We start from the raw sequence: 27,371 nt of genomic DNA, 5'->3' as shown, positions 1-27,371 counted from the left end.
AACAATAAAGTATAGTATATGAATTTATTTAACCTGAAAGGCACTACCTTATCTGAGAAGGCCTCTCTATATGGATACTGGTTTATAGTAACAACAATATTGTAAATAATACCTTGAACTTCAACAAATTTATCAAAGCAAACGTTTCTATTTACATCATGATCATAATAATAATTCACGAGTAATGCGTCACTACCTTTATAACAACAATCGCATACAGTGCTAATAGTATAGTCATCCATATTGAAATATTATACGTGAAATTGAACAATTACATTTATAGTTAATTTTTGTTAATCTAGCATAATTTTTAATTCGTTTCTTTATAGTTCGTTGTCAGTGAGAACGTACTGGACGACGCTCCCGTAGTCCAGGATCCGATTCTTGATCTCCTTCAGCTTGGCGATGTAGTGTTTGTGTATCTTCGTGTTAGTTCTGGTGTAGCGGAGGGCCGTTATCATCTTATCCACCGTGTAGTGTAGCCACAGTATGTTCGTGTAGGGCTCGAAATTCTTCCAATCATTACTGTAACAAAATAAAAATAGATTAGTTTCACTGAAATGCTTATTTTATTTTCAATAGATTTTCTTGTAATATGGCTGTTCGGTTTCAGTTTAGAAAGAAATAGTAGTCTGACGCCTTAAAAAATAATGATAAGACCTTTCAATTCAAGTCCCTAACTACGTAAGTCAGCTCAGGTCACTTTATCACCCCTCACTCACCGCACGATTGCTCAGCCTAGATGGTTTCTGGAATCTTTGTGAATATCATAAACGAGCTTTAAAATTTGCGCTTTGACTAAAATTTTGTACTTTGCGCACTTGCAGCATAAATAACTATTATGTACATGTACCTATTATGTACCTATGTAGTCGCCCAGGTCGTTGTACAGCGCCGCGGTGTATACACTCACCCGAGCTTGTCCCTCATGAGGCGGTACACCTGGAACTGGTAGTCGCCCACGGCGTCGAACAGGCCGTCGTCGGCGGCGAGGTCGTTGTACAGCGCCGCGGTGTCGGACGGCAGACGGAGCGACAGACGCGAGAGAGAGTAGTCGATGATGGTGGCAGCCACCCCGCGCCGGGCCACGCGGTGCGTGCGCCCGCGGAGCACGAACGTTGCGTACTGGAACAGAAACAGCTCATTTTAGCTTTTACACTTTCGTGAGTGATATTCATTATGAATATACTGGGTATAATTAGAACTTGCGTTTGCCTTATATTGGCTTATTCTGTAAGGTTTGGTGATTTAACAATCACCATAGTTACTATGCTACTCAATCCCAATCTGTCAACTCATCTCAAACAAAACAAAACTGACATTTGATTTGAACATTGAATTTCCGGGACTAAAATCGGTTAAAAACTGATGGACTGTGAAAAGCTAGCAGACTGACACACTTTGAGATTTATAATATTAGTATGGATAGATTAGTATAGATATATCATATACCTTCTGGTCAGTAGGTGCTATGAGCACGTTTCCCCAGTGAAGATCGCGATGCTCAAACTGGAACGCCTCCTCGCCTACTGCGAGACCGAATGCAACCTGCCAAACAAATATATTACAAAAATTAAAAATATGTACTATATTTAATAAGAGTTCTTACAAAAATTGTAAGGGAATTTCACATAGCGTCGCTGCGCATGCAAAATCCGCTATGTGGAAAAACCCAAGTTATTTAGGAGACTCTATTAAACATACAATAGTTTTCAAAAAATTTCTTTACATTTCGACAAAATCACATAGCTAAAAACGCTATAAAATGGGTTATAAAATCTTTTAAAACTGAATTAAATGACATCAAAGAAGAAAATTAAAAAAAAAAATACATAGCAGACTTTTTATGCGCAGCGACGCTAGTTAAATTAAGGTGAAAACATACTACAAAAACGCGACTAGAGTTTAAAAATTGTATGATACAATTTTAATTGTACTTGAACAAGCACAATTAAAACACCTGTAATATTAAGTTCAGTATTTATAAGTTATCATTGCCTTTAGATTGATATTGTAGCAACCAATCTTCTTCATATTACTCTAGCATGTTCCCAGTACGAATACAACAGCTGCATATAAATCAAAAACATATCTCATTTTTGATTTTTTAAAAATAGCCAAAACCATGGGACAATGCTAGACTGAAGATGAAATTTTTTAAGGTTAAGAAATAAAACAGAAATACACATAAAAATTAATGACGGAAAAAGTGTAAAAACATGCTTCAAAAAATTTTGAAGGTCAAAAATTAAACAATATACACAAAAATTAATGACATAATAATGTAAAAACGTGCTTCTCAAACAAAAAACAAAACACTCGAACACTGAAAGCAGGGCCGGACAGCCGCGAAGGATAAGTGAAAATCTAGTCAAGAGTTCCTACTTGACTCTAGAAATCCACTCATCCTACGAAGCCATCTACAAAGTGTCAATCAATCATGCAGTCAATGTGCTGAAATAAAAACAAATTAGAAACAAAAATGATGAAAACAACACAAAAATCACAAAACTTAAAAACATTGTGAAAAACAAACACTATACAAAATATTACAAAACATAAAAACATGTTAATAAATTGGCCTTCCAGTCTAATAAAGATACCAACAGCGAGCTAATTTCATCTCTTTTGATGTTCAGAAAAGTAACAGTTGCTTTTCAAAAACTCAAGCAACTACAATCGTCATTTGTCTCAAATACAATATGAGATCCAAAATATGAATTCTGCTTTAGGCCTTATTTACACGAGAGCTTTTTAATGCACGTTAAACAAGCTCTCGTGTAAATGAGGCCTAAACTTTTCGTGCTCGTGTAAATGAGGCTTTTTTAACGTGCGTTAAAAAAGCGTCCAAATATAACAAATGTATTTTCAAGTATATGTTCACACGTCAACGCTTTTTTACATGTGAACAGATACTTGGGAATAAATTTGATCTATTACATATGTAAATAAGGCCTTAATAGGTCTTGGCCCTTAGAATTTAGCAGAGTATACCTATTGTTCTAGAATCTAGCACGACTACATACCTGCTTGAAGAGCGCGTAAGCTTGCTCCGCGTTGTGAAACTGGTAGCTCTCCAGGTCCTGGCCTGCGTTGGCTAACTCCAGCACCATGAACTGCTGATCCACGGGCAGTATGGCCGGGTTATCGTTCTCCGAGCCTTTGCACTCGTCATACAACTCCCATAAATCGAGCAAGCGGGACGGGTAGCTACCGTATACACAGCGTACTGCTAGAACCTGGAACAAGGGAAATTTTACTAACATCACGCGTCAAATCTCAAATACCAGTTTGTTATTGAGATTCTACTCTCACCAACGTTGATAGAATTCGAGCGTCGAAAAATGGGCACAGTTTGTGAACTTCTAAAAAAGTCGGTCAAGTACGAGTCGGACTCGCACACGAAGGGTTCCGTACCATCTTACAAAAAATAACACGTTTTGATAAAAGAAATTAGGTTATAACCACAGATTCATGGTTCACGGATTTTTCCTTTTACTTGTGCTACAAGACCTTCCTACATGCTCAATTTCATGATTCTAGGTCAATGGGATGATATAAGTACCCTATAGGTTTCATGACAGACAGACAATAAACTAATTCTATAAGGGTTCCTTTTTTCCTATTGAGGAACGGAACATCGAGGCTTCGACGTCACTGGCAGGCCTCAAATGTAGCCCTAAAGTAGCCCCCAATTTTTCTTTGATTTTACGTCACCATATCCTCGATTCAGGATCAAACCGAGAGTTCCCTCACTAGTTCACTCTGATATGATGTTAATGAATTTTTCACTTTAAAACTAAATTTTGCTCTGTTGGGTATTGAAAATGCGTTTTAAAAAGCCATGATAGCCTAGTGGTTAATACCTCAGCCTCCTATTCATACAGTCGGGGGTTCGATCCCGGGCACGCACCTCTAACTTTTCGAAGTTATGTTTGGTTTACGCAGATCACTCGCTTTATTAACGGTGAAGGGAAACATCGTGAGGAAACCTGCATGCTTGAGAGTTCTCCATAATATTTTCGAAGGCGAATGAAATCTGCCAATCCACGCTTGGCCATCGTAGTAGACTATGGCCAAAAAATACCGTGCTCTGTAATGAGCCGGCGATGGGTTGATCATGATGATGATTTTGGTTATAAAAGTGCAAAAAATTAAGTTATCATATTTTTTGCAGTAAAACGTTATTAAATCAAGATTTTACATAATATACATAAGAATTTTATAATTTCTGACTATTTAACAATAATATTAGGTATTATTTATTTATTAAGAGACAATGCCCCCAGACAGCCAGACTGTCTAAGACGCAAAACGACTTCAATTATTTGCTTGTTTATTTATTTGTTCTTATCTTTACTTGCATTAGTATTAGCTTTGTATATTTATCAATTGTCTCGCTAAATATTGATATAAAATCTCACTTTACAAAAATATCTAATAATTAATAATATATCAATCACAGTATAAAATTATGTAAAAAAAATCAATTAATAAGTACAAAACTCCAATGCTAATATCATTCATAAGCGTATATAATACCTAGTAATAGAGATTAGGCAGAACAAAAAGATAACAAAATAACACGTTTTAGTATGACTCATAAAAGCCATACTAATTCCTGTATCGCACGTTTATATACATATGCGTCATCATTACTATGGTATGGGAAATATCGTAAAATACGTTGAAATATATACGTAGGTGATTAATACATGGTAATTTATTCAGATGATATGCATATTTATTACCATGCGTTACGTATAATATGTTAACTGTGTCTTAGCAACATATTTACAGTTCCTTTTTAACCCCCGACCCAAAAAGAGGGGTGTTATAAGTTTGACGTGTGTATCTGTGTATCTGTCTGTGGCATCGTAGCTCCTAAACTAATGAACCGATTTTAATTTAGTTTTTTGTTTTAAAGGTGGCTTGATCGAGAGAGTTCTTAGCTATAATCCAAGAAAATCGTTTCAGCCGTTTGAAAGTAATCAGCTCTTTTCTAGTTACTAACCTTCACTTGTCGGGAGTGTTATGAATTTTTAATTTACACTTGTATGTCCTAGTAATATGTGAGCGCGTTTAATGGTATAGATTTTATTTGGATTTGGGTCCCATCTATAGTAAATCAATGGTTTTTCACGCAAGTGGCAACAACAACTGCACACAGTTTCAAATTAATCGGATGCACCAAGACATAGAATTAGAAGACGAACATACAAGAGCTATAAGTATTTAGTGAGTAGTGGCATACATAAAAGACATTTTTTTTAATCCTGCCAATTTAGTTTCATGAACAACCAAAAGACCAGTGATTCTGAAAATTTTGAATTTAGTAGGTACATATAAAAATTCCATTAAAGTACAAGCTTGTCATTGACGATTGATCAGTTACTATATTGTATGTTTTGATAACAAAAATGGGTCACACCAATCGCACCTTATCTGTGTAGACTCCAATATTGCAAGCTTCAATTTATTGCGATGAGATAACAACCATCTTTTTACAACATTAATATACTTAATGATATTATAATTCATGTGTATTTTTTAAACCAGCCAGCAAAAAAGAAAAACTTGTGACAAATGTTGCCAAAGTTGTATGGTTTGGTTTTTAAGATATGAGTTTAGATAAAGTAGTGTATGAAAGTAGAACACCCGGCTGAGTTTGTTGTGGGCTCTTCTCAGGCTTGGGCGCGTTTGGAACCCTCGCAGCTTTAGTTTTAATTTTACGTAATTAATTATCACCACTATATCATCTTTCAAATCTAACAATTCTGACCATCAAAGGTGTACAATAGTACCTACTTTGAATAAATAAATGATTTTGATTTGATTTGATTTAGAACTACTATCATACAAGATGTTTTAATATTTTTATGTGCAACACAGCAAGTTAATGACAACAATATTTTTTTTGTGATGAAACCACAAATTCTCTGTTTCGGATTTACTCCTTGTTACTTGTGCTATAAGATCCACAACAAAGTGATCCTATAAGGGTTCCGTTTTTCCTTTTGAGGTACGGAACCCTAAAAACTACGGTTTACATAAAATTCGAGATGGATACACAGATACCTTAAACTAAACAATTGGACCAATAGGTCAAAATCATACAAATCGAAAGTGGCATCGATTGCGTAAATTGGTAGTTTTTTGCCGTCCTACTTTCTAAGTGTCGCGTTGCTCGTAGTGAGTAATTATAATAAAATTTTACTTTGTCAAGAGCTTATTGCATTGAATTAAAATAGCTCTTTGCATGAAATGACAGAAAAATTTGATCAGACCTCAGAAATATTACCCTACTAGACTTATTACTTAAAAATCCCGTGAGAACTCCTTTATTTAAAAGAAGCCTACGCGTTTATTCAGGATATAAGCTCTCTATTTTAAATTTCAGCCAAATCGGTACAGTCTTTATGGCGTGAAGTAATAACAAAAACTAGTAAGTTCTTGTATGCTAAGTAAGCCCCCTACTAAGAAAGGATTTCTGAGATTTTACCCAAGCAAAGTCGTATTCCTCTATGATTACTTATATTTATTATTACGTCAGTATGAAGATAACAGTAACTTCCCAAATAGATATCAAATTATTGCAAAGATAACAGAAAATACGCGAAATTTTCCTTAGATTTATAATGTAATATTATACCGACAATAACCAGACTTAGAATGGTATGATTCACTAATTTGATGGAATTTTAATGACATGGTTGCATACATGCAAAACAGGTTTTATCTTTTTAATATTTAATAAGCATGATTATTTAATCTAATCGTAACATCTTGTACACAACAATTTTGCACTTAATTTAAAGTTTGTTTTATTTCTTGTATTAAATGGTTCAATGCTCAACTAATAGAATATAAACGAAAATTTCTTTATAAGGAAATTTCCTTATTGCAACAAAAATGAAGGGATAAGTTTGTTTGTTCATAAGGAAGTTGAATACAGAAAATCACATTCAAATTGTATTCAGTTGCCAATGCCAATGATTTCTTGGCAGGGTACATTTACTGTACATCCTCAAATGATGTTTCAATGAAATTCCGTCAGGAATTCCTAATGATATAAATACAATAGCAGGAAGTTGATTAGCAAATGTCCACTTATTAGCACAAATAATACAAAAATATGGGCCTAAGCTTAACAAATATTATAGGCATAACGCATAACTGAGTAGGTTCGTGAGGTAGTGAAACGGTGCGGGAGGGGTGTGATGACGTTAACGGGAGGGGCGTGGTGACGTGACGGGAGGGGCGTGATGACCTGACGGGAGGGGCGTGATGACGTGACGGGAGGGGTGTGATGACGTGACGGGAGGGGCGTGATGACGTGACGGGAGGGGCGTGATGACATGACGGGAGGGGCGTGATGACCTGACGGGAGGGGCGTGATGACATGACGGGAGGGGCGTGATGACCTGACGGGAGGGGCGTGATGACGTTAACGGGAGGGGCGTGGTGACGTGACGGGAGGGGCGTGATGACCTGACGGGAGGGGCGTGATGACGTGACGGGAGGGGTGTGATGACGTGACGGGAGGGGCGTGATGACGTGACGGGAGGGGCGTGATGACATGACGGGAGGGGCGTGATGACCTGACGGGAGGGGCGTGATGACATGACGGGAGGGGCGTGATGACCTGACGGGAGGGGCGTGATGACATGACGGGAGGGGCGTGATGACATGACGGGAGGGGCGTGATGACATGACGGGAGGGGCGTGATGACATGACGGGAGGGGCGTGATGACCTGACGGGAGGGGCGTGATGACGTGACGGGAGGGGTGTGATGACGTGACGGGAGGGGTGTGATGACGTGACGGGAGGGGTGTGATGACGTGACGGGAGGGGTGCAGTGAGGGGTGAGGTGGAATGTGGGAGGGGAGGGGCGAGAGCTCAGTGATTCGTCAACTTGTGCCAACTGTCACCTTCCCATACTGCTCCACTATCCCAGGAGCCTCCTCAGTTATGCACTGTATCTATAACTTGAGTTGAATTAGAAAAAAAAAAACATTTTCCCTGTAAGAGTGAAAGGAGTTCTCCTGCCTGAATTTTTCCTACAAAATCTTTACTATTGTGTTGATAACTGATGCTAAACATCTAATATTTTATAAGTTATTCAAAAAAACTATTAAAAATTTAGGTTGTGGTCTGACAACAAGGCACAAACTACAAATCAGGAGGCTCAAAACATAAGACATGGATAGATATGATAGTCATTATAAGACTTACCTCATTGAATACATCCGTAGCATTCTCTACAGAATGTAAATCCAAAGTTTCAGCACCCTGCCCTTCATCTAAATGTTTCTCAATCTCTATTATAGGAGCGCGTAGGGCGCTCAATTCCCTGAAACAAATGAATAAATTATTTATCTTTATTGTAATAACAATTATTTGATTTTAAAATGGATACTTTAGGTAGATTGATTCTGGACAACCTGTATCAATCATTATTACAATCGCAATTGGATGATGACTATGTCATTAGCAAATTATTTCTTAGGAACTATTAAATAGAGGGTCTTCAAAAATTCGTTACATCCACGTCCTCCGTTAGTTTTTTTTTTTAATTCACTATAGGCAAGCGCTTGACCACAATCACACCTGATGGAAAGTGATGATGTGGCCTAAGATAGAACGCGTTAACCTAGAAGGTAACCATTTAAGTTTGCTAACCATTTCAAATTATTCAAGTACGACAAATTACGTCAAACGTTTATGACGTCACATCTGTGAATTTCATACAAGCTCCCTTACTAAGCGAGCTTTTTGACGTTTGATAAAAAGTCACTGATTTCACTTGTAGTCATCATCCCTATTGTTGTGATTGGCTGAATTTATGGTATTATTGTTGCAAGCATTGTAGCCAATATTTTAAAATATTAAAAGTGTTTTATTGACTAATCTTATATATCAGTGAGTCTAATCATAACATTATGAAAGCTTTCTTTGTATGATCAACAACAGATAAACTGTTGTTATAGGCAGACACAGATAAGAAATAAGGCAATAAACTTCTCAAGCAATACCTATTATGAAATGTAATGCCTTTATTTGCCCAAATATTTCCAGATAACAGAGAAAGATGACACTTTGCAAATCTATAAGAGACTGTATACAGTTTTTGTGTAAGTGAGGCGAAAGTGGAAACCTGGAGAGTGACATATCCCGTGGGATTTTTGAACATCTAAGCCCACACAAAATCACGGGCATCAGCAAGTTGCTAATAGAAAATTACTCACATAGCAATCACAATTTCCGATATGACCTCGTGGTAGTCCTTCTGGTTCTCCCCATTGACCTTGGTGTGTCCCGCGATGGGCACGACCTTCAGCACGCGCGCCCGCCCGTCGCCCGCGCGCCACAGGAACACTTCCCCGTACACGCCTTCGCCGATCTTGCGACAGTTCTTCAGAACCCTTTACAGAAGAGAAGGGTTTAGAATCAAAATGATACTAAAGTTGAAATCTATAGAACTCACTTTGATTTTGCTTCGACTTAAGTTTCAGTTAAAACAAGACAGATTTATGCCAGCGGTATAACACTATCTCGTTTTAACACTGTCTTAAGTCTGAGCATAGTCAAAGTGGACTCTATAGATTTCAGCCCAAGGGTGCTGGCATATGAAGAGCCAGGTTTCTGGTACTGATAAGTCGGTGCGGGTTGGTGCCGATCAGTGTGAGTAAATAGGCCCCATACTATCCTTTGAGCTCTCACATAAAGAGACATGTAATAGGTATAATTAATAACATAAGGCTATTTTACCTGTACCGAGCGATACTGAACCGCACCAACCTATTGGTACCAGAAACCTAAGACACCATCTCAACGGACGAGGGACGAGGCAATGATTCCTGTCGCCCTGTAAAGATTGATCTGAGAGATGGTGCCTTACTGAGATATCTCTAGAGCGAACTTTGAATTTGCTCAGACTTAAGACACTGTTAAAATAAGGCAGCATTATATCGCTGACATAAATCCATCTAATTTTAACTGAATCATAAGTCTGAATAAAGTCAAAGTGTACTCTCTAGATGACAATATGAGACCTTAAGCCCTGCATAGCAATGTTTAGGATCAAAGATTCAAAATGATACTTGGTTACCCTGCATAGCATACAGGGAGAATATAGAAAACATAATATTGTACCTATCTGTTACAGTCAAAACTCTTATCTTATCAAAACTACTTCTAACTGCAACAAATTGAGGTAAGTCAAAAGTAGTTTCAACTGGATAAGAGTTTTGATTGTAATCAATTAATTTTTTTGATTCTCTTTGCTTTACAATCTGTTGTACATCGACCAACCCTCATCTGCTGTGTCAAGGCACTTGCAAATCAATTTTTCTGTAATCTGTTGTTGATGATGATGATGATGAACAATGTGGCCAAGAAACTTATGTAAAGGTTACAGAAAATTTATTTGTAAGGTGCCTTGACGCAACAGACAAAGGGTTAAGCCCTGCATAGAACAGAATCACAAAACATAGGTTATATCTAACTTAACATAGCTTCATACAGACTATCAAACTATGAACACAAATGTGGTTTGGTATCCCAGAATTCTTTGTTTCTTATAGACGGAAGAAGCTCGGCGGCAGGTGAGTGACAATAATATACACAAGTGTAAATTAAAAATTTATAACACCCCCGACAAGTGAAGGTTACAGTAACTAGAAAAGAGCTGATAGCGTTCAAACGGCTGAACCGATTTTCTTGGATTATAGCTAAGAACACTCTCGATCAAACCACCTTTCAAACAAAAAAAAAATTAAATTAAAATCGGTTCATTAGTTTAGGAGCTACAATGCCACAGACAGATACACAGATACACATGTCAAACTTATAACACCCCTCTTTTTGGGTCGGGGGTTAAAAAATAGGCATTCATTTAACCCTGTCATGTGGCTCATGCGCTCTGCTGCCTTTCAGAATGGCATCATATAAATGAAAGACATTTATTATGTCATTGCCACCCCTCTCCCACCTGGCCCAGCACAGAGGCTGAAGAGTGATTGCATTTAAAGTGATACTTAAGTCTATAAGAGATCACTTTGACTTTCTCAGACTTATGATACTCTTAAAAGGAGACAGCATTATAATTTCTGACATATATCTATCTCTTTCTAAATAAAATTTAAGTCTGAGCAAAGACAAAGTAACTCTATAGATTTCAGCCTTAGAAACTAGCTCCTTGCAAGTTAATGGCATCCATTTGCAGTGAAGCATGTGTATTTATAGTAGTGTTGTTATGGATATCCATATCAGTAACCGAAACTATCGGATATCCGAAATAAAAAAATATCCGTAACCGTAACTGAATCCGTAATAAAAGTTTTGGATAGTTTCGGATAGGGCGGAGTCTAACTAAATACTACACTCGTACGAATTAACTGTGCACTCTGCTGGAATGCGACACCTTCATCAGTTCACATTTTACAGTTCCTTAAAAAATTAATATTCGTAACCGAAACTATCGGATAATCCGAAATAATTTAATATCCATAACCGTAACCGAAACCGATATTATTTTTTACCAATATCCATATCCATATCCGGTTCCGAAATTATATATCCATAACATCCCTAATTTATAGTGAACTTGGTATATTGAATGGTGACATAACTTTTATGGAAAGACTTCTAGTTAGTGTAGTATTATTTTTATCAGAGTTAAAATAGCCGTTCTACAGTAATCACCTGCATTAAGAAATGTAATATCTGGCATCAGTTTGTAAAAAATATAGTATGCAATCCAAAAATTAAATGAATAGTTGCCAAATAATTTACTCATACATAGTAACTCTGGCATAATATTTCAATTTATAATGTGGGGGGATGGACAGTGATCTAATTATGTAGTGCAAATTAATAATATTTTATGACAATTGTGGTTAATAACTCAAAACAAATTCATGACAATCCTGGCTAATTAATGTTTAAACAATTCATGTTTAAAATAGTTCACCCTAATATACCCTACCTGTTCCGAACCATAGTCTAAGGAATATTGTTTTGGAAATAGCTATATTGCAATTTTTAAATGGCATGAATCTCAAATAACCTCTGTTTACAGCTGGCCAAGGATATTTTACTCATTAATTATAATGATTACAAGCAATTACTAAGGTAGTCGTGTAAATAATAGGCTATTACTTAATGTATGACACACATTTCAACACTATTTTCAAGAAATAATTTGTTAAATCCCTAATTACCAACCCAACCTCCCTTGTACAGTGGTATTATATGCAGGTCCCATGTTCGAATCCTTTTTCTATTCTCCATTTTCTAAATTAACTCTGGTCTGGTTTGTTGGCCATGGCTAGTTATCACCCTATCGGCAAGATGTGCCGCCATATGATTTAGCATTTCAATATGATGCTGTATAGAAACCAAAAAGGAGTATAGGTTTTATAAAACTGTCATATTTCTTCCAAGTTAGCTCGCTTCCACCTTAGACTGCATCATTACTTACCACGAAGTGACATAACAATCAAGGGCTAACTTCTAATGGAATAAGAAAAACAAATTACACTCAAAACTAACTGGCCATAGCATTAGTTATTCAAAAAAAAAAAAACAAAGCAAAAAAAAATAACATGTGTTCATCCACCATCTTGCTTTTCACTGACCCATAACTGACAACCATTTTTCTCCAACTGTTACAAGGTGAAATTACACAGTAAAGCACACAAAACTAATGCGTAAATAAATAGCAATTATCACTCACGTATCTGGATAGCATTCATCGAACTGTATAACGTCCGTTTGGTTGCAGCGTCGCAGGACGTAATCCCGGGCTGTTGTAATGCGATTGGACGTATCATTAAACTTGTCTAGTACAGTGACCTCGTGGTCAGAGTCGATGATCGAGAGTTTCGATAGCTCGACAAGCGTATCATCACAGTCTTCAGACAAAAATCCTGAAAACAAACCATCCGCGTACACATAATGACATCTATAGTACTAGGAAGTGAATGACGACCAGACGAACTTTCCCCTTTATGAGTAATCCGATTACGTAGAAACACTACGCAAGCAAAAAATACTCAATGAGATCACCAAATTTTCGTTATTTTTGCACAAAACTAACCTGTGTATTGCAGGGAAAGATGCATGCACTCTGCTTTAGACACTTTTGTAGGAACAAAGGCGAAACCCAAGCTATTATCCCGTTAGGGATAACGAATGGCAGAACAGTTCGAGTCAATCACAAGGTTTTACACAATGTGAAATTGTCCTACTATTGCTTTTACAATAGCAGCAGTTAAAAACACTTTAGTGTACCTAGTTGTACAGCAATAACTATTTTATTAACAAAAAAATAAAAATTAAGGACAAAGGTGCGACACTAACGACAGCGTCCGCTTCCGCGAATGAATGAAAAAATCGGACTCCGCGCCACAGACAAAACGCTTGAATTGCGTTGCGAAATTGGGAACAAGGTAGTTTATGATCTGTGGCATAACGACGTGTCGTTGAATCGGGGCTGCCAGGGTAAACTTTTAATTTCTACCATTATACCATTTCATTGATTTAGTTTTGAATGAATTTTTACCAATTTAAACGTAAATATTATTAACTAAAATTGTCTCCTTGAAAGTTTTATTTAAAAAACTTACCTAAATCGTCAGATACTGAAGTGGACGATAAACTAATTCTGCAAGCGTTTGATTCCTGGAATAAAGAGCGCCTTTAAAATATCTACGGCTAAAATATAATCATGTCATTCTGAATTAGACTGCTTTAAAATTACAAAAGTTGGCGGGGAAATTTAAAAAGATACTTCATAAAACCCTTCTCATTCTGAGAGGAGATCCGTTCTCAGTAGTGGGCCGGTGATGGGTTGATCATGATAGATAGATAACTTCTGTTCTTCCACCAACTTTTAAACAACAAAAAAGCTATAAAAATAAACTTACTCTCAAAATCTTAATAGTTGACCTGCTAGGTTTAGAAAACAAAGTACTTCTCCGGCTTTTAACTGATTCATTGTGTAGTGACACTGAAATGCAATGGAATGAGTTAATATTTAATTTAAATTATAATATTATAAGATACAAAAAATCATAAGCAAAAATAAAAACCTGACATTACACTGAAACTTTGATTGATGTTGTCAAATAAGTTTGAAAATTGTTTTTTTATCATTTATCATTACAAATTGACTAATGAGTTTTTTTTAAATTGTAACTGCATTTTGTATGGCAATATTTCTGGTGCAGGCTTCGGCCGTCGCTAGTCACCACAATACCGACTAGCAGCCAAGCGATTTAACGTTTTGTCGTGATTCCACATAGAAACCGATCAGGGGTATAAACAGTATGGGTGTAATTTATTATTTTAACTGTCATACCTAGCTAGCTGCTAGGCTAGCCCGCTCCGATCTTAGACTGCGTCATCACTTACCACCAGGTGAGATTACAAGCAAGTTAGCCACTTGTAGTAGAATAAAAAACTTTGATGATTGAAAAGCGTTTTATAAAAATTATTTAAGTAAATAAAAAATATTGTAGTACAAGTTTTGTGATGTTTTGATATTAAGAAAACGTCTTGAATAAATTTTAAATTAATTAATTAATATTATTTAAATTAACTTATTATATTATTTTAATGTTAGACTTGTTCACATTAAAATATTATACAATTATTAATCGTACTAATATTATAAATGTGAAAGTGTGAATGTTTGGATGTTTGTTACTCAATCATGCAAAAACGGCTGAACGGATTTGGATGAAATTTGAAATGGAGGTAAATATTATCCTGGATTAGCACATAGGCTACTTTTTATCCCGTAAAATCAAAGAGTTCCCACGGGATTTCGGAAAACTTAAATCCTGAAGACTGGCATCAGCTAGTAAATAAATAGTTAGAAAAATAATCACCTGAAATATCCTGCATTTCCATAGTGTTGATAACACTTTGGCGATACTTCCTCCCTTTGTTGGTTAATTGTTCATCATCCAACATTGTTTGGTCAAAATGATCCCCCATTGTGGTCACCCTTCGGTAAATGCTGAGAGATCTTTCCCATCTTTTTCCTGGCTCCAGAACAATGCCTTGTTTTATCTCAGACATATCATTAACTATGTTATAAGATTGATTGACACATTCTGGTGGTGCTAAATTTTGAGCTGCAGGTTTTGTATTAACACTTTCTTTATACTTTCTAGAACTTTTCCTAGTCCTTCCTGGCTCCAGAACAATGCCTTGTTTTATCTCAGACATATCATTAACTGTGTTATAAGATTGAGTGACACATTCTGGTGGTGCTAAATTTTGAGCTGTCGGTTTTGTATTAACACTTTCTTTATACATTCTAGAACTTTTCCTAGTCTTTCCTGGCTCCAGAACAATTCCTTGTTTTATATCAAACATATTATCATTAACTACGTTATAAGATTGATTGACACATTCTGGTGGTGCTAAATTTTGAGCTGTCGGTTTTGTATTAACACTTTCTTTATACATTCTAGAACTTTTCCTAGTCGTAATAGTGCTAGATGTAAAACTATTCCTTGATGTATCATTATTTCCTTTATCAATAGATTCACTGTTTATTTTATCTGTTGATAACTTGGAACTTTTTCTAGTTAAAATAGAACTCTTTTTAGATTTTCTGTTTCTTGGTGCACAGTCATTTATTTCGGTATTAGATTCTGTATTGATATTATCAGTTGATAAGTTGGAACTTTTTCTAGATATGACAGCACTACTTTTAGATGCTACACCTGTTCTTTTTATTTTTGGTAATGGAGATGATTCAGTTTCAATAATAGTGTTTTCGTTTTGTAATAATGATATATCACCATCAGTATTTTCTTGAGCATCATTGATTATAGTGATATCATTATTTCCTTGTAAACTATCTACACTAGGTTTATTATTACTAAGCACAGTCTTGTTAAAATCATTACTACCTGTACTAGTTAGAGAATTCTCGAAAAATAATATGAATGAGTTTTTGGTAATTTCATTTCTTCTCCTTCTTGTTACAAAGCTAACAAAAACGTCATCGTCAGGTTTATTATTTTCATCATCATCTTGATCATTATTGGATATATTCATCAAAGTACCTTCTTGTAAATCATTCTCAACATCTTCATCGCTTGTTGATTTTGTGCTTTTTGAAAGCGCGTAATTTTCATCTAAACTAGTGTATCTGTTACTGGTATTATCACTAGAGCATGACTCGTCATTACTTTTGTCGCTTTGTGATGATTCACTAAGCGTAGCCTCTTTATTATATTTATTGAAAACTGAGTCACTCAGTCCTTCAATTACAACTAATAATTCTTTATTATCTGTTCCAATGTCAGACTTTTCATTTTCACTGTAACAAGATTCATAAAGAGAGTCAGTGTCTATACTATTATTACAAGTACCTTCTTCAATAAAACTATGTTCATTTTCGGCAGTATTATTTTCTTCCGAATGTGTTTGATATGGTTCTGAAATAGTTTGTTCAATTTCTTCTCCTGAAGTACTTTCTTCCACTGAAATATTATGTTCTATTTCGATAATACTATTTTCCTCTGAATAAGTGTGTCTTGTTTCTAAAGTGTTTTCATCATTTAAACTATCTGCATTTGTGTCAATGCTATATTTCTCTGCATAAGTTTGTCTTGGTTCCAAAGTGTTTTCATCATTCAAACTATGTTCATTTGTGCCAATGCTATATTTCTCTGCATAAGTTTGTCTTGGTTCCAAAGTGGTTTCATCATTCAAACTATGTTCATTTGTGCCAATGCTATATTTCTCTGCATAAGTTTGTCTTGGTCCCAAAGTAGTTTCATCATTCAAACTATGTTCATTTGTGCCAATACTATATTTCTCTGCATAAGTTTGTCTTGGTTCCAAAGTGGTTTCATCATTCAAACTATGTTCATATTTTGTGCCAATGCTATATTTCTCTGCATAAGTTTGTCTTGGTTCCAAAGTGGTTTCATCATTCAAACTATGTTTATTTGTGCCAATACTATATTTCTCTGCATAAGTTTGTCTTGGTTCCAAAGTGGTTTCATCATTCAAACTATGTTCATTTGTGCCAATGCTATATTTCTCTAAAAATGTTGGACCTGGTTCTGAAGTATTTTCTTCTTTCGAACCATCTTCTTTTGCAACCATAACACTACTTTTAACTGAATATATTTGACTAGGTTCAAAATTATTTTCTTCATTTAAGCTATGTTCATGATCAACACAATTTTCCTCTGAATGTGTTTGATTTAGTTCTGAAGTAATTTTTTCTTTCAAACTATCTTCTTGTTTAACTATAGTACTACTTTTAACATAATATATTTGACTAGGTTCCAAAGTATTTTCTTCATTTAAGGTATGTTCGTAATCAACACTATTTTCCTCTGAATGTGTTTGACTTGATGTTTCTTTAATTACACTACCTTGTCCTGTTTCATTATTTTCATGTGTAGTATCTTCTAAATTAATTTCTTCCCTGCTTTCATTACTATTAAAGCTAATTTTTGGGCCATAACTTTTTTCTCTAGTCAATTCTGGACTATGTAGCCTTTCCAAAGACTTTGCTACAGCTAGTTGGTTCTCTCGTGTAGTATCTGCATTAAAACTTGCGTCATTACCATGTTTTTGACTTGAATATTGATTATTATTCTTATTGTTCACAATACTATTTCGATTTTCACCATTAGTAATAGTGAAGTCTAAAAACTGGCTTTGTTTTAGGTCTTCTATTGTCTTTTCTTTCATTTCAACAACTGCTTCTAAATTAAGTTTTTGAACGCTTGATGAATTGCTAATCGGAAACCCTAGGAATGGTTCTTGTTCACTTGTTTGAAGTAAAGATATTTCTTTAGTTATTGGGTGATAGTTCTTAATCATTTCCTTTGTCCTATTTTTATCAGTTACATTTCTACATGGCAATATGGGAGAGCTAATGTTATCATAATTCACACTTTTCTTATTAAGAGATGTAGACTGTAATGTGCTATTTGGAACACTTTTAACTTCATTTTTATATTCTATACTTTCTTTAAGATTTTCAGTGTTAGTATAATGTTTACTATCATCAACATATGCAGATATAGGTGAGAATTTGTAAATAGATTTTCCTCTATATTTTTTTTGAAATGGTGTACTACATATTGGAGATTTTTGACCTGGAGAAATACTCAATTTATCTTTCATTGTGGATGACAAGGGGCTTGCAGAGCTTAAATTCTGTATTTTATCTAATAGAGACAAATTAGTAACTATATTAATAATAGATTCATCAATATTGTGTGAAGTAATCTTTTCTTCTTTTTCTATTTCTAATTCGTGACTGAGAATATCAGTATCATCTTGTGTTTTATGATTTTTGCTGCTGTTATATGAATTTTCTTTATCCGAAGCTGAAAAAATATTTCAAAATAAAATTTCTTGTACCTATACCTACATACCTTAAAGTAGACTTTGAGGACTGTATTAACTGTGAGTTAAAACCAATGTTTCCATGATACAACATTTCTATTTTACATAAAATGCAAAAATCTTATGAGTAACTAGAACTCATTCATTTCAGTCGTCAGTGTGCTTTTTGGTCAAAATCAGTTTATTTTTGGCTTTTTATAGTAAAAATATTGGTTTTTGACAGAAATTAAATTTTTTCACCCCAAAAAGAAATACAAAGAATTTCAATAACTGGAAATATTGGCTTTTGAAAATTCTCGCTTTATTTATTATTGCTTACCTGTCTTGTCACTGCTTAAGTAGTTAAACTTTTTCTTACGTAGTGCCTTCTTCTTGTCTCTTTTTCCTTTCCTTTAAATAGTTATTCACTTAAAATACACTTAGGAACTGTATGAAAATTATAACAATCATAGTGCATGTACTTATATAATAATTAAGCCATCATCATCATCTCAACCCATCATCTGCCCATTGCTGAGCAGGGGTCTCCTCTGAGAATGAAGAGTTTAGGCCATTGTTCAAGAGATGTTTGGCAGACTTCACCCATGCAGGTTTCCTCACAATATTTTTCTTCACCATTACAGCCAATATAATATATAAAATATTTGATTGCTTAAAAATGCACTAAGCTCCATGACCTGTGATCTAGCCCCAGACTCACAAACAGGAGGGTGGCATTTTAACTTTAATTAATTAAGTAAGTTAATATTAATCTACATGCTAAAACCCTCACAAGAACTGATTGGTGTGAGTCCAAATGGCTTTTAGTGTCAGAGACCAATATCTCTTTGGAACATTGAGCCAAAGCGACTACAAAATTATAATTTTGCTTTTACATAAGTACTGCTTTGCATGATTGTAATTTGAATAAAGCTGTATATTGGGTAGACCAATTTTGATCAAAGTTAGAACAGTATTAAGTTTGATTACTAACTATTAAACAGTTCTTGTCTAAATGAGTTCAGTGGTTTTTGTGAGTTGTGATATAAAATTATAATAGACACAGCAAACGCTTTTGCCCCAGTGAAAATTTTGAAAAATCCAGCCTTATTCCTTCTTTACATTTCTCTACAGTTCCCTACATAAAGGGAACTTCTGTGTGCAGTTTTTTAGGTCAAAGGCTGGTCAAAGTTTAGATATTTGCTACTCCCTCATGCCACAATAACTGAATCAATTTAGCTGAAATTTGGAATGTAGATAGCTTGTATCCTGAATTAACACATGCTACATTTTATACCGGAAAATCAAAGAAAATCAAAAGTCACGGGCATCATCTAGAATTTTCATAAACTCACCCTCGTGTATGCAATGGACTAAAGACATTATTTACTGGTTTTGAAGATACTTCATTAGTTGATGGGGAATTCAGAAGCAGATCAAAGGGATCGAGCGCTCTTTTTAAATGTATGGACTTGTCTGGTGTTAAACACCCAGATCTAGTCATGGATTCTCTTGTGCCTCCAATGATAGGTTCCTGGTCTTTCAGCCGTTTCACATACTTCCTTTTACGAACTTTGTTGGAAGCAGCGAACATCGAGGTACCAACAGACAAATCTCTCTTAGTTTGTTTAATATTTTGTATATAGAACGCGTCAAAAGCAGAAGCCTTTTCATCCATTGCGAGCACCGCATCTCGCGGATCAAGCCCACCACCTGTTTCTTTTTTAGATCTGTAAGTTCTCCTCATATTTAATTAATTATAAATATTTATACAGCAATAAAACTTTATTTTAAGCCATATAAAGTCTTCTCAAACATTTAAAAACAAACGTTCAAATTTCAAAAATGGCTACCAACTTTTTGACAATGACATTTACTTTTTAAAGATTTTTTCATATAGTTTATGGTTTTTAATCATTCACTCATTCTTTCATTCAAAAGTTGATGATACACATTACAACATGCACCCAGACCGATATCTACGTCGGTTCGATTCAGTTTCGGTTTCGACAATTTCACTGACGATAACTTACCGAATCGATCGACAATTATTATGTTATCGATGTGTTCTGAACTTGGTTCTGAATCGGCCAGCTGGTCTGGCACTACTTAGTACAAAAAGCTACCAAACAAGAAAGTTTTTCATTTTATTTAAATAAACTTACACAAACTGTGCTTTTTAATCCTCAGAAGTACCTATTTAGCACTGGTTCGGAATGCCATTCCTACCGGGAAGAACCAGTAAGAAACTCGGCGATTGCTCTTTTCCAATGTACAATTACAGTATGCCGGACAAACATGGAATAAGACTCACTTTTTAGGTTCTATTAGATATCTGACATCTGTACCTATATACTGCATCTGAATCACAATATGCGCAAATTCTAAGTCATACAGTACCTACATTTTGTTTATCAACGTCATTCAAGCGGTGGCCTTTAACAGCACTATTACGTGGGTAATTACGACAATCGCCATTAATATTACGTAGGTACCTACGTCGCGTCGTCGGTATAATATTGAAGATAAACTAACTTAATTGTAACCTAGCTTAAATGTTTGTACGTGGGTAGCTACTACCCTTGGCTTTCATTTTGATATTCTTCAATGTTAAAAATATGCTGAATGTAAGCTATCCCTGTGCCAAATTTCATCAAAATCAATTCAGTTCAGTAGCTAAACCGTGAAAAGATAACATACTTTCGCGTTTGTAATACCTATTGATTGTAAATAAAGATCGAAATTAAAAAAACTGCAATTAAATACTGTACACTTAGATATATTTTAAAATACAATTCCTGTAATAATAGATACACAGTTTGAATGTAGCGACTTACCCTAAATTCTTAAGGTTAACGTTAAATAATTTGTTATAATAACAATAATTATGACAAAGACAAAGATCAAGAATCTTTGGGATAATTGTTTTAACCATAGATAATTAAAAAAAACTTTTTGAGGAAACATTTTTTGCGGTACCTAATTTAACAATTAAAACTGATAAATAATCAGCATGTACTGCACATACGCAATTTTTAGGAATCTAAGTCTGAAATCTATAGATACAGTCTATAGATTTCATTCTTATACTATAGATACTTTGGCTTTGTTAATAGTTACTGTAGACTTAGGTTTCAGTTAAAACGAGACACATTTATGTCAGCTGCGTAATGCTGTCTTGTTTTAACATTGTCTTAATCCTAAGCAGTCAAAGTGCACTCTATAGATTTCAGACTAAAGAATGAGGTTACTAGAACCTAAAACTAGTAATTAAATGGTTTACCAATTTAAATATTCTTGGTGGCAATAAAATATTAAGAACTACATGGGGTACAATTTTTTTTGATCATTGCTATGTGATCATGGTGTCGCTGTGTCGACCAATGTTAATAAGCATTCAGTTATTCGCCTAATCTTACTTGACCGGCCCGAATAACAAACGAACATAAAATAAAATTATAAAATTTTCTGTAAAGAAAGACCAAAAAATTGAATGAAAGCTATCAAAACTTTACTGTAATTGTACCATTTTTATTGTTATCTCACTTTGGAATCAATTTTAAAACAGTTTTTATTTTAGTTCAGATTTGTATACCAAAAACATACTGACTAAAGAAAAAAGTATCCGATCACAAGTATAATTACACCGTTTCGTTCTGACCAGCCAGTTTCAATCGCGCATATTGTATGTATGATTAGCCTTGGCTGTAACTAAATGTAATTTTTTTAATAAACCAAAACAAATAATAAAATAAATGCTCCCGCACGTTTTAACATTTAACAAGAGCCAAATGCGATGTATTTTAATATTGTTTAAATTAATTCTCTAAACATCTCTATTTAGCTGTTGCAGCTTACCCATTTAAAAATAATAACTAAGAAAATCTTAAAAATAATTAACAAATCTATTAAAAATTCAATCAGTTGGTTTTGAATTAAAAATGTAGTATAAGTTTAATAAATATACTTAAATAAAAAAATATATAAGTTAAGTTATAGTAGTTAAAAACATATATTTCCAAAGAATTTCAAATAAATATTTAATTTTTCCTCCAGTATAATCAAAAGCCTGTCCATTTCAAATTAAGTATTTTAACAAATTTTCAATTCACAAGTATTTTTTAATATAACACTAAGATACAAAAATAATATACATTTATGCATAAAGTAGGATAAAAATGACAAAAATATATCTGCAGCTTTAAACCTGCAGATAGGTACATTGCACTGTTCGCCTGGCATGACGATCAAACAATTGGAACTATAGATGCATCTACATATTATACAACCTTATTTTTTGTTAGTAGAAAAGCCGAAACACGTATTTCTATTCAAAAAAATTAATAATCTGTATTTTATATATAACTAGAGGACGCCCGCGACTTCGTCCGCGTGGATTCAGGTTTTTAAAGATCCCGTTGGAACTGTTTGATTTTCCGGGATAAAAAGTTGCCTATGTCAATAACAGGGACGCAAGCTACCTCGGTACCACATTTCATACAAATCGGTTAAGCGGATTGGGTTTTTAGCCTGTCCGTCCCCAGGATATAAGCTAACCTTGTACTGTAAATTTCGTCAGAATCGGTTAAACTGTTGAGCCGTGAAAAGGTAGCAGAAAGACAGACAGACAGACAGACAGACAGACACACTTTCGCATTTATAATATTAGTATGGATGAAAATTGACTAAGCTTGTTAGGTTGTCGTCCGTGCAAAATCATACTCAGGTCTGCTGGCTTGCCAATAATAGCCAATGCATGTGACTCGGCGCCATACGTTTTAAAAATTATTGCAATCGATTAAGTTACTGATTCTGAGGTAGCTAGTTTCAATTTTTGAGGTTTCATTTCATTAACAAAAAATAATGTTGTATAAAATGTACACCACAACACTAGTAGGTTTGCGAATTAACAACTCATTTTAAAATGAGTGTTAACTTTCAAACTTGTATCATGGCGATATTTAAAAACCGCCATGGTTGTTTACATAATATTGTAAATAGCTGACAGCACGCACCGTAAGCACGCCCCATACATAGATGTGTGAACAGCTTTACTGAGAACGTACATGTTTGGTGCAACACATACAGCACATAAAGACGGAACCGACTTCTAACACGCAACGCGAATTAATACAAAGCATTACACCAACGTTAACATGGTGTCCTATGTTTATAGAGATTTTATTCAATAATCATTGAAAAGTGATGAGATGGATCACATTGTCGTATTGCGTGTTTAGTATGTTTCTACCCTAACTTATATAATATTCACAAATGCTGATTAATTAATAGTAACCTTAAAACTAATGGTCAATGAGTTTTGTGCAGACAGAAATATCACATTTTTTTTAAATTCGGCAGTCTCAGACTAAATGAAAAAGATAGACGTTAACTGGTACGCCAGTATATGAAACCTGTACAATAAGTAATTTGCATAGTGTTGCTCTGTTATCATTATTAATGTTTTTTTTAAAGAATTAAGTACCTACATGTTTTAAGCATGTTTAGTTATTCAAAAAAATATGAGGTGATGAACACCCATAGCGATGAGCGCGAGCGAAGTAAGCCTAAATTTTTTCTTCATTTCTTCACTTTTTCATTTTTTCCATCTTCAGTTTTGCAAAAGAAACTAGCATCCCATTCCAGCGCCCATAGTTTCGTCTATCTTTTTCCAGTCTGTATCGGCAGTATACCTCACCCTTCAATCACAAGTGTGTGATTATGAGAACACATCAATGGGACGTGGCGACATGGTAGCCAAGTTGGCCTGGGTTGGGCTCCCTAATGGATCTGTGTGAGATTGTATACTCTTCGCCTCGATCGTTGCTTGTTTCACAGCCTCCTTGTATGGACCTCTTTTCTTTTTGTTGAAGCGTATCTGAAATTTTTAATAGAAGATTGCTTTAAACTAAAATATTAAATCATTCAGTGGTGTGGTATTAAAAGTGCAGACTGACAGACTTCACACAAATATTAAATCATTCCTTGGTGTGGATTATGATCAGTTTTTTATGAGTGCATCAAGAGCATGACACACTCATCATGATCTGACTATAGTCCATACCAACAACTGATTGCAAATAGTCTAGAAATATCAAAAATATTGAATAATGGGGCTGAAGTGTAGACTGACAGACTTCACACAACTTTAAGAACATTATAGAGAACTAACAGACATGCAGATTCCTCAAAATATAAAAATATTGTGAGGAATCTGCATGTCTGTTCATAGTTAAAAATAGCGATATTTATTCTTTAAAATGTACACCGCTCTGAGAAGAGGTGCTTGGGGTCAAACATTAGGCCAACCAGATGCAAATAATAATAAAAGTGCACTACCTTATAGTCTTCTAGGAAAGGACTCAAACTGTCGCATGGCATGAGGGATGATGTGGTAGAAGCATACCATGCCACATGGGCTCTAGAAGATGGTGTCACACTCAACACTCTGCCTGGCCACCAAGGAAACCCCACCACCTAAAAAGGACAAGAAGTTTTATCAAAGAAATATGAAAAGTTCTTTGGAATTGTCAAGTTAATGTACCAATTGTTAGGGATGCCCTTTCTACTTGAGAAGAACCAACAGAAATCTCAGTGGTTTCAAAATTTCAATTTACAGTATACACTATCCATCATCACTATAAATCAGTATTTAAAAAAAAAAACATAAATCCATCTGGGCGAAGTCCATTTATACACAAGTGTAAATTAAAAATTTATAACACCCCCGACAAGCGAAGGTTACAGTAACTAGAAAAGAGCTGATAACTTTCAAACGGCTGAACCAATTTTCTTGGATTATAGCTAAGAACACTCTCAATCAAGCCACCTTTCAAACAGAAAAAACTAAATTTAAATCGGTTCATTAGTTTAGGAGCTACGATGCCACAGATAGATACACAGATACACACACCAAACTTATAACCCTCTTTTTGGGTCAGGGGTTAAAAACTAAAGCTTAAACTCAATTTAGTCAAGCTTAAATTCATTCTTAAATTCAATTATTTTATTTTATAAATCTCTGATGATTTTTTGATAGCTAATATTAGTTTATACAAACTATTCTGCTTAGAGTATACACTCTAACTACACTACAACTAACTTAGAGTATACACTCCATTCTGCTATTGTATCTGTATGTTACCATCCATTAGTGTAAAATGGACTTAGGACCTTTTGTACATATTTTTACTCAGTTATCCTGGTTATTTTTATCCTGGAGGCCACATAGGCCACTTTTATCCAGAAAAATCAAACAGTTCCCGCGGGATTTCTAAAGACCCATCCACTTAACCCATTTGTATAAAATTTGGTACCGAGGTAGCTTGTGCCCCTGTCATTGACATTGGCAACTTTTTATCCCCGAAAATCAAACAGTTCCCACAGGATCTTTAAAATTCTAAATCCACGCAGACATAGTCGTGGGCATCCTGTAGTAAGCATATAAATACAAAAAAAATATTACCTTCCCCCAAACGATGTCACCAGGTGAAACCCTCAGTAATCTACCACAGACACCCTCTGTGCTGCTTGCAGGGAAATCTGGCACTGTCTCAGCCTCTCCTTCGTCAGAACAATCGTCTTCTTGTCTACGCTCATATGAGTTACTGCTTAATCTACGCAGACTGATTGACAGTTTCTGCTTTAGACAATCGTTTTTAATATGCCCAAAATATTCAACATCGCTTTCACATTTAGAAGTGTTTTCGTCACGCTGCTTCTGTAATTTATGCTTCTTTTTGTGCTTTACCTTATGTTTATGCTTCTTTTCTAGTAAATCAACAGTTGGGCAGTTTTTTGATAAGTTGTTGCGAGGTGATAATGCTCCTAAATGCTTTGGAGACTGACCTATCCAGATATCAACAGTTTTTTCAATATTGTTTTTTCTAGCTTGCTTCTTAGCTTTTTTTAATGCTTTTTTCTCTGCTTTAGAGTCAGGTTTTACAGATTTAGTCATATCACAGGACACACCGGAGTCTTCGTTAAAATCACCGGTTAAAGGAGGTATTTTAACAACCGTACCTTCACCCTCGCCGAAACATATTTTGAGTGTTCGCGCATTTGAAAATAGATTACTGAACGAATTGTCACTGTCCTTAAAGTCTTCCTTGCCACATAAATCACTATTGTCCGATACATTGACAAAAGCGAGCTCCCTAGTTGCTTTTTCAGTATCATCACACGTTTTAGAACTTTTCGCACTTTTACTTTTGTCAATCGGTTTTGAAACACTTTTGGATTTTATAGCACTTGAAATCTCACTCGGCTGCAGTCTGGCTAGCTTAGGAATCAGCATTCTACCCATAAGATACTTTTTCTCGAGCTTCGATGACTCAGATCCGTCATTGGGCGTATCGTCATCCGAATCTAATTTGCGTTTCTTGGACACGTCCACATTTTCGCTGTTTTCATTGCAAATGCCCTGGCAATTGGAACACAACACTTTCCTAGGCCTCAATCTCACTGTCATCTTTTGTCGAGGCTGCGGTTTCGCCTTTGTAGTTGTCTTTTTTGTTTTTTGGAGGCCTTCCACTGCATATTGGGGCTCTTGATATGTGAACCTTTGACTAGCGGAATGTAGTTTATCATCCTTAGTGTCTGCATTTTCAGCCTGTTTCGAGAAAGCTGGATGAAGACTGTACACTCCAAATGGTAAATTACTGCAAAGAAATTATAAATAGCGAATAAATGGTGTGGTTGAGAAATAATCGATACCTAACAATACTGTACGACTGCTAGGGTAATACGAACCCCTTGTTTGAGTCCAAAAGTACACCTTGGAATTTTTTATCTTCCGAGCAATATGACACAACTAATAAATCTTCAAGAGCTTCCTCAACATTTACTAAAATCTGCGAATTCTTTTGAATCGTCATAGCGGCTGTTGCAACGACAGCCGCCATGTTCCTACTACCATAGACAAAAGTTGTAACATTTTGTTAAAATGTTGCCACTTTCATTGTTTACAACTCGAGCTTACATTAATATAAT

The 27,371-nt window shown here is 35.1% G+C and overlaps 2 protein-coding genes across 5 annotated transcripts; both read right to left on the bottom strand.

Annotated features, from left to right (window-relative positions):
* Positions 1-10: 10 nt before the first annotated feature.
* LOC123870153 (uncharacterized protein MAL13P1.304) lies at positions 11-20,240 on the bottom strand. 4 transcript variants are annotated; one of them, XM_045913339.1, is made up of 13 exons: positions 19,736-20,240; positions 18,721-18,791; positions 15,224-18,382; positions 14,900-15,073; positions 13,934-14,016; positions 13,634-13,688; positions 12,742-12,934; positions 9,251-9,427; positions 8,238-8,355; positions 3,027-3,239; positions 1,453-1,548; positions 914-1,125; positions 11-525 (listed from the first exon to the last, which is right to left on the bottom strand). In XM_045913339.1, the coding sequence occupies exons 1-13, from the start codon at positions 20,125-20,127 to the stop codon at positions 324-326; spliced, it is 5,145 nt and encodes a 1,714-aa protein (XP_045769295.1). In that variant the 5' UTR covers positions 20,128-20,240; the 3' UTR covers positions 11-323. The 4 variants fall into 4 exon arrangements, with proteins under 4 accessions (XP_045769295.1, XP_045769292.1, XP_045769293.1 ...); XM_045913336.1 differs by having other exon boundaries at positions 14,900-16,955; positions 17,004-18,382; XM_045913337.1 differs by having other exon boundaries at positions 14,900-16,975; positions 17,051-18,382.
* Positions 20,241-23,386: 3,146 nt separating this feature from the next.
* Positions 23,387-27,287, bottom strand: LOC123870155 (PWWP domain-containing protein 2A-like). The gene is made up of 4 exons (XM_045913341.1): positions 27,132-27,287; positions 25,846-27,040; positions 24,720-24,857; positions 23,387-24,258 (listed from the first exon to the last, which is right to left on the bottom strand). Exons 1-4 carry the CDS (start codon positions 27,281-27,283, stop codon positions 24,100-24,102), a joined length of 1,644 nt encoding a protein of 547 aa, XP_045769297.1. The 5' UTR covers positions 27,284-27,287; the 3' UTR covers positions 23,387-24,099.
* Positions 27,288-27,371: the final 84 nt, after the last annotated feature.

Source organism: Maniola jurtina, chromosome 12 (genome assembly GCF_905333055.1).
Source record: "Maniola jurtina chromosome 12, ilManJurt1.1, whole genome shotgun sequence".
Lineage (NCBI taxonomy): Eukaryota > Metazoa > Arthropoda > Insecta > Lepidoptera > Nymphalidae > Maniola > Maniola jurtina.
The sequence above is the reverse complement of the archived record's forward strand: the minus strand, read 5'-3'. Positions and strand labels throughout refer to the sequence as shown.

Excerpts from the sequence above, each read along its gene's own strand:
- LOC123870153 (XM_045913335.1), bottom strand. The coding sequence starts at position 20,127 with ATGAGGAGAACTTACAGATCTAAAAAAGAAACAGGTGGTGGGCTTGAT. Across the intron at positions 13,689-13,933 it reads CAACTATTAAGATTTTGAGA|GAATCAAACGCTTGCAGAAT; the intron begins GTAAGTTTATTT and ends TCTTTATTCCAG. Across the intron at positions 1,549-3,026 it reads CTTACGCGCTCTTCAAGCAG|GTTGCATTCGGTCTCGCAGT; the intron begins GTATGTAGTCGT and ends TTTGTTTGGCAG.
- LOC123870155 (XM_045913341.1), bottom strand. The coding sequence starts at position 27,283 with ATGGCGGCTGTCGTTGCAACAGCCGCTATGACGATTCAAAAGAATTCG. Across the intron at positions 27,041-27,131 it reads CTTTTGGACTCAAACAAGGG|TAATTTACCATTTGGAGTGT; the intron begins GTTCGTATTACC and ends ATTTCTTTGCAG. Across the intron at positions 24,259-24,719 it reads CTTTCCTAGAAGACTATAAG|ATACGCTTCAACAAAAAGAA; the intron begins GTAGTGCACTTT and ends TAAAAATTTCAG.